We start from the raw sequence: 10,900 nt of genomic DNA on the forward strand, positions 1-10,900 counted from the left end.
TGTACACATCTCTCATGTTTTCAACGGTCGCTAAATAACCCATCTCGGAGGTGGAGTTGATTATCGGATACCAACTTCTCTTCAAGAATCTTGGGCCAGCATCGGGGGTTAATTGGCGATGATGAAATTAACTCTACTCTGCACATCTTTGCAAATTTGCCATCTACATAACAAATGTATAGAGTTAGGGAACACTTCCCGTACCGCTTTCATAAGTCCCAAATCACGGTCGGTTATGAGTGTAACAGGGACAATATTCTCCACGATAAGCAACTTAAATTTTTCCAACACCCAATTGTAACTATCTGCTGTTTCGTTGGCCATCAGAGCATAACCGTACCAACAATAAAGTTCTTGTTACAAGGTGTCATCCCAATGAGCTCTAAAAAATGCATGTTATATTTGTTGGTTTTGTACGTTGCATCCATACCAACAACATGAGGATAAGTACGGAGGATATCTACTGATCGAGGGTGCACCATGAACGCCTGTGTCATCATATTTGTCTGCTTGTCTTGCCGTATCCAAAAAATGTGGTTGTGCTCTCGAGCAAGGTGTAGGAATTGCTACATCACGTCTCTGCCATACATTGCTTCCCTTCTATCCTTTTCTTTCAGGTTGTACAAGTTTCTCATATTAGGATGATCATCGGAAAATTTCTCATTAACGACTTTCATGATACTAGCGGGCCCAACATGCGACTTCATCATATCGCGCGCGAAAACCTTTGCCGCAGAACTAAGACTGCTAACGAGTCGGTGGCCCTTAAGGTAATGAATAAACTCGTGATTATGCATGCCACTTATCCCTGGATCTGCTTTGATCACCCATCTCGTTCGATCAAGGTAAGACAAAAACACAAGCTTAATTTTCGCCCTACATCCACATGCTTTTGTTTTCGTAGTTACATGTTCGGCTATGCTAAGATCCCTATTACCTTCACCCCGATATCTTTCACCCCGGTTACATCTCATATATACTTACTTATTCCCAGTGGATTCGAGTCTATGATTTGACGAAATAACCATCACAAACCCAATTTCAAGTGCCCAGATTTCACCCAAGCTTGTACTTCCTTTTTGTCACCCTAAATCGTTTCATTATAAAATAACATGTGATTATAATCTACATAATCACCCCCGAAATCCAGAAAATAAACCTATAACATTTAAACATATAATGATCATTAACTAAATTTTTGCACGCCGATTATAATAATTCCAATACTACGCAAACATGAATTTCAACTTATAATTACACAATATTAATATATTTTCACAACAATAATCGAAAACACTCACTTTTAACATACTACATTTAATGATTATAATTACAAATTATACTAATTTCCATGTTAATATCACTAAACATTCGAAGTTAAAACAAAAAATAACCACATTACGTCCAGATGTTGATGGCGGTGTTGACGGTTCTTCGTCGAACATTGTCACGGTGGTGGTTGGCAGTGGTAGTGGTGGTTCCGGTGATGGTGAAGTTGGCTCCCGGTGGTGGTGCTCACGGGTGGCGGTGGTGTTCAAGTACGCCCAGGAAATGTTAGTGGTGCTTCGGTGGTGGTGGTGCTCACGGGTGGTGGTGGTGTTCAAGTACGCCCAGGAAATGGTGGTGGTGGTCGGCCAAGCGACAAACTAAGGGAAGTGAGTGAGAATAGATGAGAAGTGAGAGAGGAAGAGTGGATGAGTGGAGTGAAGTGGGAGGAGCAAGGGGGAATATAAAGGCAAAAATACGGGCGATTTTAATAAAGACAAACGGCAAATAGCGATAGGGTCTCTCTCTAAAAAGTGAGACCATCTCTCTCTAAAAACACTCAAAAGAGAGAGCTAAAGTTTTTTCTGTTTCTCATTCTTCCAAACAAATTAACCCTCTGCCAACTTAGTTACCTCTTTCATCACTCTCATAAAATGAATAACCACCACAACACCTCCCAAAATTCTGAACCTAATGAAAACAATGAAATTTATAATCTTAGAAGAAGGGGTATCCAAATAGAATCGGAGGATGCTGATATCACTCCCGATGATTATATTCTATATAACTCAGTTCTAGGCAAAGTCAAGGACGTTCGAGATTTTACAGAAACACAAATTGGAAATTGGGTAACCTCTAACTGGCTTACCCATGATGCTATCCAAGTTAAAAAGGTGGGGAAGATATTTTTCTTCATGTGCCAGGATGCGAGGGATCGTGCAAGCCTCATTGATCTAAGTTCAGCTAATTATCAGGGAGCTCTCTTCCTTTTCACAAAATGTGTACCCTACATATCTTTTAGGGACCACTCCTTTCTGAGACTACCAATCTGGATCAAGGTAGAAGGCCTGCCCCTCCTCTACAATAAAGTGAGCATAGCTAAAAGAGCTTTGGAAAAATTAGGAAAAGTCCTGTACTTCGATAGTGTTTCCATGGCGGAAGGTTTCAAGGATTATATTAGAGCAAAAGTTATTATACCTATCAATAATCCGCTGGTTCCGGGATTATTCTTCAATAGACAAGAAGGGCCAAGAGTCTGGATTGATTTCAGGTATGAAGGTGTATTTGTGTTCTGCTCCAAATGTGGTCGAATTGGGCATAGAAGGCCTAGATGCCGGATTCCTTTTGCTATTGCGCAGAGGCACTTCGAAATGGTTCTCGCGGATATTGGGCAAGGAGTGCATCTGCAAGTAACATCTCAGAGCGATATCCCGCTGTTTACAAATAAACTAATAGGCCTGAAGAGAGTTGAGAGAAACAGAACTTCCTCTCTCAATCTCTTAGATTACGTCGAGGACAGGGACCAGGAAGGCGATAGTCACTCGGAGCATACAATACAAGATGACGTTATGGATGAAGACAACTCCGACTCATCCGACTCTTCTGGAGGGGGTGGCCCACCTTCTAATGGCAATGGGGAAGATGATGCTGCCCCTCCGAATAGGGATAATGGTGACCCTTACCATCAAGCGAACCTACCTTCTTCTTACCCTACTGAAGCAGGATCATCTAAAAGGAAAAGGAGTTGGGATTATTCACAAAATAAATTTCACTCTCTAGCAATGCATGTTGATCACTACACCAAGAAGAGCAAAATTTCATCAAGGTCTACTGTTCATGGCAAGAAGAAATCAAAGGTCAAGTTTGCCAGGAAAAAATCTACGTCCAATCTGCAGGGCACTATTCATTGGAAGACCAAAGACCAAGAAAGAGTGTGGCCATCAATGCTGTCTCATCCACCTAAGAGGAAGCATTACTTCACTGAGCATGAATGCAAGGAAGGAAGAGAAGAATTAAAGAGGCAGAGGACTGGGCGACGGGAGTTTAATGCGCATGGTTTCCCCAACCAACACCTTGGAGAAGCGAGCCATCATTTATCAGGTAAGTTTTTTTTTCTAGCTGCATGTTTTACCATTATGTGAAATTACGAGGCTACCCCCTCCTCTCATAAAGAGGGTAGCAACGTAATTTTGTATAGTAAAGTTGCAAGAAAACACCCGGATTTTTTCTTTCAAACTGTGTTTAGAGTTTTTTCACTGACATACTGGGCTAGAAGGAGTAATCCCTCTGCAAATTCGCCAACTTCAGTTCACTCTCACTCCTTCCAGTACATCTATTTATATCTAATCCTACTCAAAAGTTTAATGCCTCAGACCTACTCCACATCATCTCCCAAAAAGCTTCCAAAAATGGCAACAAACTCAAGAGTCCACCCTTCTCCTTCACTCAACCCACAAAACACCAATTCTCCTGAGCACCAAATGGAATTTTTCCCCCCATACGAAGAAGGTAACCTTGCTAATCTCTTTACCAACGTTCAAATCAATGAAAATGACCGTCTTTTCGTTCCTAATGATCCGTTTAGTGATTTCTTTATCCCGTTCGGTTCCCTCACCTACTGGGAAGCCAACAGCTCCACTCACTCTGTCCCTTTCGAAGTCGAACAACTTGAGGAAGAAGCCATGCTTTTTAAGAACCCTCCTAACTCTCCATCTGTAACCTCCCTAAATCCTGGCCAAAATGTGTTTGACCCTCTTCACATTGCTGAACCCCACTGCTCCATCTTTTCTACCTCGTCAAAAATTGGCCATGCAACTCGAAAGGTTGATAGCTGTGCTAGAAATAGTAAGGCCCACAAAAATCATTCAAGAAAAGGCCCACTTTTGTCTGCTTCGGGAACTATGGGCCTCCCAAGATCTTCCTCTTCTCAAAAGAGGAAAGATAGGACCACTTCGCTTTCTTTCTCTGACTGGGAAGAATTAGCCAAGTTGGGCCAGCAGGTCCCTCAAGATCCACCTCACCACTTAACCGCACTTCAAGAATCTGAGTCAAACCTTTTCAAAGACCCCTCCTATAAAGAGTCAAACATCAGTGTGTTTTCTATAACTTCGTCAACTGACTCTCACTCTTTCTCTGAGACTCCTCCTAATTCACCCACTTCATTAAGCTCTTTCAATTCTGCTTTCTCTGACTTTCCCATAGAAGATTGGGATTTTGCTATTGAGACTATGGATCATAACACTATCTTACCTCAAAAGGAGATTTTTGAATCCCCAAAAGCTAGTCTCCCCCCTGATGTTTCCTACATAAAGAGAAGGAAGAAAAGGGAGTGGAGGCCTGCAGGACTCCTGTCACAATATTTGCGGCTCTATGAGAAGAAAGCGCAGAAATCTAATGCTGAGAAGATCTTCGATCTCAATCTCCCTCCAAAGGAAGAGAGTCTTGCTGGGGGTTCAACAAACCCTAAGAGGATGAAATTTCAAAAACACACTAAAGGCAAAGAAATTCTCAAGTTCGGGTTAAGTGATGGGGATATTGAGTCTAGTTCTGGTAGTAAGTCCCAGGAGGCAGAAAGCTCGAGTTCCTCAGAGAAGAAGAAGAAGAAGGTGTACGGTGCGGCTGACCAACAGCCTAGAGTGAAGATATGAGTCTCCTCAGTTGGAACTGTAGGGGACTCAAAAACCTTTGTCCTCAGAATGTGGGTTTTATTTCCAGTGTTGTTAATTCTCACAAGTTAGATGTAATTTTTCTTTCTGAAACAAAAAGTCAAGTGTCGTGTGTAGAGCCTATTTTCAGTAAGTTAGGCTTTGATAATTGTACGGGCTATGATCCGGAAGGGAAAAAGGGGGGTTTGTTTTTATGTTGGTCCAAGAATGTAGTTGTAGTAGTCATTTCCCTCTCCAAAAACTATGTATGTTGTTGTATTTCGGATTCCCCTAGTAATGAATTCTATGTAGCGTTTGTTTATGGTTCGCCTTACCTTGCTGATCGCTCTGAAATATGGAATAATTTCTCTATCATAATGGATAATAACAAAGGCAAATGGATGTTGATAGGGGATTTTAATCAAGTGGAATCTAATGACCAAAAGATGGGGGGCTCTCAGACCTTAAAAGGAGCTTCCCAGTTTACAGAATGGAAGCTGAACAATAATTTACTGGATGTGCCCTACCAAGGAGTCAATTACACTTGGACAAATAATAGATCCAACGACGAAGCAATTTACGAGAGAATTGATAAAGCTTTATGTAACACAGATTGGAGAGACAGTTTTCCGGACGCAGAGGTCTGGAATAAATCTTCCAATTCTCCTCTCAGATCATAGTCCAATTGTTCTCCAACTTCGGGCGCCAAGTCTAGGGAAGAAGAAAAGACCCTATCGGTTGGACACCTGGTGCTTGAATTACCAAGAAGTTCGAGACTTGATAAAAAAAGAGTGGGATGAGGCACAGGATGGTTCCCCCGCATTCATTCTACAAAGGAAATTACAAAGGAGTCTAAGGATGATAAGAGAGTGGTGTTTAAAGTTCAAAAACACTAATAAGATTGATTGGAGAGATATTCATATTAGCCTCTCTGACCATCAACAAGCTATTCTTTCTCCCACACAAGCGCAGGAGGATCAAGAGATGCGAAAGAAGATTCTGAATGATATTGAAACCAAGTCCGATTATTGGAGACAAAGGGCCAAGTCAAGATGGGATGACTTAGGTGATAGAACGTCGGCTTTTTTCTATAGAAGTGTAAAAGGAAGATCTTCCAGAAATGAAATTAAAGCTATCAAAAATGAGGTAGGTATTTGGACTAGTGATCAGCCTCAGATTAAAAAAATCTTCTTGGAGAGTTTCAAAGAAATATACCAGAGTGGCAAAGTGGGAAGGGCTGGAATCAATCATGAGGATCCCTTTCTTGATCCAGTAGCTACTCTTTCTCAGCAGCATATTGAGCTACTCAGCAAGCCCTTCACAGGGAAGGAAATAAAAGAAGCTTGCTTTAGCTCAAAACCCTTCAAGTCGCCGGGGCCGGATGGTACACCACCTGCTTTCTTTCAACAAAATTGGAGCTTAATAGGTCCAGATGTGATCAAAAGTGTCAACTCCTTCCTCTCGTCAGGTTATGTGCTTAAAGAGCAAAACAGGACTTTCATCACTCTTATCCCAAAGAAGGATAGACCGCAAGAAACAAAGGACTTCCGACCAATTAGCTTATGTAACACTTCATACAAGATCATAGCAAAAGTCCTAGCAAACAGGCTTAAGCTAGTGCTGGGAGACATTGTGGACGAGTTTCAAAACGCCTTTGTTCCAGGTAGGCAAATGTCTGACAATTGCTTTGCTTCACATGAGATTATCAACTGGGTTCGGAAGAGGAAGAAAGGGAATTGTTTTGCAGGAATCCTCAAGGTAGACTTAAGTAAAGCTTATGACCGGATTAGATGGGATTTTGTGGAAGCCATGCTTAAGAAAATGAATTTCCCTGATAGGTGGGTGAATTGGATAATGCAGTGCATTTCTACCGTTTCCTACTCAGTTTTAGTTAACGGGGAGCCTTCCCAAGTATTCTACCCTACTGTAGGCCTTCGTCAGGGGGATCCTCTCTCCTCCTATGTATTTATTCTGTGCATGGAGGTTCTTTCGAGGAATCTTTCCAAGCTCCAAGAGTCAAAGGAATTGGAGGGGCTGCAGATAGCTAAGGAGCACCTAAAATCTCTCATCTCTTCTTCGCGGATGATGCGTGTTCTTCTTCAAAGCTAACACAAAAATTGCTGGACAATAAAAACGTTCTCTCCATTTTCTGTGAGAAATCGGGGGAAATGATAAACTTCGACAAGTCCCATGTTGTGTTCAGCCCTAACACGCCGAAAAAGTTCAGGAAAATAATGAGGAAGCCTTTGGGGGTGATGGATAAGGACAAAGTTGGGACCTATCTTGGATGCCCAATGGAAGTGGATGGTCGATCTTCGGAAGCATTCAAAAGCATAATCTCCAAAACGGCAAATAAGATACTTTCGTGGAAATTTTCTAAACTTTCGCAACCTGGTAAGCTTATCCTAATCAACACTATCCTGTGTTCCTTAGCGTCAAACATAATTTCTGTTTACTTGATGCCCAAGAAAATCTCGAGATCGATCACCTCTATGCTGCTTAAGTACTGGTGGGCCTCTTCAATGGATAAGACTCCAATCTACTGGCGGAAGAGAGAGTTATTAGAAAACCACAAGTCTGAAGGGGGGCTAAGTTTCAAGAATATTGACCACACAAACAAGGCTATGCTCTTCAACCAAGCTTGGAGAATACATATGAGAAAGGATTCTCTCATTCATAAATTATATGTGGCTAGATACAAAAAAGATCCAATTCAGTTGGTTATGGATAACGAATCTCCGAGAAATGGTTCCTTTGCTTTTCGCAGCCTGTTTAAGGCTAGTTCTGCTTTTAAAAGGGGGATGTTCAAGAGACTAGGTAGTGGGAGATCTATTAACATTGATGTGGATAGGTGGCATCCTATCTGTCAGTTTAAGCCCATCTTTACGGCTGAGCATGAAGCGAGAAAGCAGATCATGAAAGTCTCAGACCTGATGGATAGCAGCAGGAAGTGGAAGCCTTCAGCAATATGGTCCCTATTCTCAGCTTCAGATGCAAGGGAGATTTTTGCTACACATATTCCTCATCAAGAGATGGAGGACGGGATTGGATGGAGTTACACTAAGTCAGGTGATTTTTCAGTTAAGTCTGGCTATTGGTTCCTTAATAGAGAAAATAAATCTCAAGTCCCAAAATCGTCTTTCTGGATTCAGTTCTGGAAATCAAGTATTTTTCCAAAGTGGAAACACTTTTTATGGAAAATTTTCAGCAATTCATTGCCAACATCTGACAATCTCATTAAACGAAGAATTAAGGGGATCAACGAGATTTGTTGCTTGTGCAGCAAGGAAAAAGAGTCCCTGGAACATTTGTTTCGTGATTGCCATATTATACAACGAATTTGGAGTTGCTCCATAGGAATTGTAGCTACGAATGGAGCTATCCTTCCCCTAAAGGAATGGATTAAGAACTTCTTGAATCTTTTTAAGAAAAGGAAGGTTGAGGACGGGACAGCTATGGAGACAGATTTTGTGGCTACCTTATGGGGAATCTGGTGTCATAGGAATGAAGTGATATTTAAAGGCATGTCCCCTAACCCGAAAAGAATAATGAGTTTAATCTCAGAGCATTCGTTACGAGCGAGCAAGGAGGAGAAACACAAGATAGAGAGCTCATCTATAGGAGAGGTTAGTAAGGGGTCAGGAACCCCTAGTCAGCTGGAATGGTCTATGGGGAAAAGGGGTGCTTCAACTGTTCAGATTCTTGTAGTAGATGGTGCTTGGAAGAACAAGGTAAATGCAAACAATTGTCAAGCAGCCATTGCATGGAAAAACATCAATAACGACCCCCGAGAACAGGCTGTAGCAAAGATCTTTGCGAACTCTGCAGTGCAAACGGAAGCCTATGCAGTTCTGAAGGCTATAACGGATATGGAATGGCGAAGTGCAGGTCTCATAATCAAAACGGATAATCGAGAAGTGGTTAAGGCTCTGAAAAATGAGCGTAGTATAAATCAAAACATAGATAGTATCATCCGGGATATTAGGAGAAAGGCTAATAGTTTCCATTTTATCTCTTGTATTAAGGTAAGTCGAGAGGAGGTCAAATTAGCTCACAATCTCGCTACTATGGCAAGAAAAAGCTAACCTCCTGCGGGTTTTGTTCCACCTTTTCACCCTTTGACAAAAAAAAAAAAAAAGCAAGCAACTGCTTTTATGTTTTTTTTTGTATCCGGTAATTAAACATCCCTAATTCCAACTTCCAAGTGCAACATGTGATCAATACTATCTTAAAAAGGTAGAACCTTATCCTTTTAACTTCCTGCAAGAGAAAATATATCAGTAGGCGTACTCATAAATCATAATCTAACTTTATATTGTAACCAATTTGCCTAATGTTGCTCCACAGCATTGCCAATTTATATCAGGTACAGCCTTTATCACCTTCTAAGTCATCCCATTTATATGGGTTCAAGAATTATTCTCCTTGTCCTACCTTCTTCCGCAGTTTTTCCCTCAACAACTTAGAGCAGGTCAGTACATTAAGGTGGCCATTTGGTATATCATCTTGTTGCAGAGCAAGAAGGAGAATAAGATATGTGGATGAGGAAGAAGATGATGAACACAGTTCTGGTTACAATGAAGAAATAGCCATGCTGGAAATGTACAGTCAGTCAGCCAGAGGAGAAGCCCTTCTTGTCACGGCTATGGTTGATGATCAAGAAGTAGAAGTTCTTATCTTTAAGGTGATCCACTATTTTGTATTATTTCAGCTTCTTCAAATAATTTCTTTTCGGAAAAGGCTCTAGTTTTTGACTTATTTTCAGTTCAGTTAATTTAATTTCAATCGCTTTGTCCAATTCAGTTTCTCTCAATTCAGTTAATTTTAATTCAGTTCAATTTCTATCAATGTGATTCTTTTTGAAGTACTTTAGCCACCAAAATGCTCCCCCCATTGTAAATTAATTTTCAATTTGTCACATGCATTAAAATTTCCATTTGCGTTGAAATTAAGGAATTTGTTCATAAAATAGCTAAGTTCGAGTAACATAGCTCACATCATTATAACCCTTTAACTAGTACGAGCGTTGCTCCAGGTAGATACTGTTTTCCAAACTTGATATGCATTTTTTTTTCCATTCCCATTTAAATACAAATTTAATAATGTGAACGCTTAAAGCATGATTAAAAGTTAGTTGAGATGGTAATTATATCACATATAATAGCAAGAGGCCACGGTTCAAATCTTGTTGCAAGCTAATTTTTTTTTTTGTTAATTGACATAACTTATGTACACATTGGACAATTCTACTGGAGTGACAGAGGTGCAACGTGGCATGTAACACACGCCTTTTGATATATTTGTATAGCTTTCAAGGATTTACCATGCTTTTACAAAATTACAACGATTACATTTTAAAAGTTTAATAGGTTTCCAGGATTTTAAATAAATGTGTAAATTATTATCTAATTTTTTTGTCAATTTTTTTTTCTAAAACAATATAGGTGACTAATATTCTAACATGTATTTTATTGATTCCTTGTAGGGGTTTTCATCATGCTTGAGCTATGGGACCTCGCCAGATGCATCAAAAAGTGTTATTCCACAAAGAGCGATAATTAAATTTATAGACAGGATTAAGGGTCCCTTCAACCCCGCCAACATAGAGTACATTGAGAAAGGTTTGACATTGGAGACATTCAAAAGTCGTTATTCCTCTAATTAATGAAAATTTACTTTTATTTATTCAAGAAGGGACTTCATCCTTCTCCACATATATTAACAATACAAGATGTATTAAAAGTAATAATCTGAGTTTGTAATTCCTATTTCGGGTTATTCTTTCTGAATTAAGCCCCTAAAAAGTAAGATCTAGTATTGTCTCATTATTTGATTATTTCATTAATATATATGATATATGATTATGAATGATCAAATAAGTAATCATAGTAATAAGTGGATATTTGATAAATTACTATTAAGACAACTTTAGAAAAACAACATATGACACTACTAGTTACTTACGGATGAATGAATAATGATGGTCAAAG

The 10,900-nt window shown here is 40.0% G+C and overlaps 1 protein-coding gene across 1 annotated transcript; it reads left to right on the top strand.

The window, feature by feature from the left end:
- Positions 1–9,131: 9,131 nt before the first annotated feature.
- LOC104901877 (hypothetical protein) lies at positions 9,132–10,738 on the top strand. The gene is made up of 2 exons (XM_010689504.4): positions 9,132–9,594; positions 10,396–10,738. Exons 1-2 carry the CDS (start codon positions 9,244–9,246, stop codon positions 10,573–10,575), a joined length of 531 nt encoding a protein of 176 aa, XP_010687806.2. The 5' UTR covers positions 9,132–9,243; the 3' UTR covers positions 10,576–10,738.
- The last annotated feature ends 162 nt before the right edge of the window (positions 10,739–10,900 follow it).

The sequence above is a fragment of the Beta vulgaris genome, chromosome 1 (genome assembly GCF_026745355.1).
Source record: "Beta vulgaris subsp. vulgaris cultivar EL10 chromosome 1, EL10.2, whole genome shotgun sequence".
Classification (NCBI taxonomy): Eukaryota; Viridiplantae; Streptophyta; class Magnoliopsida; order Caryophyllales; family Amaranthaceae; genus Beta; species Beta vulgaris.

Excerpts from the sequence above, each read along its gene's own strand:
- LOC104901877 (XM_010689504.4), top strand. The coding sequence starts at position 9,244 with ATGTTGCTCCACAGCATTGCCAATTTATATCAGGTACAGCCTTTATCA. Across the intron at positions 9,595-10,395 it reads TAGAAGTTCTTATCTTTAAG|GGGTTTTCATCATGCTTGAG; the intron begins GTGATCCACTAT and ends GATTCCTTGTAG.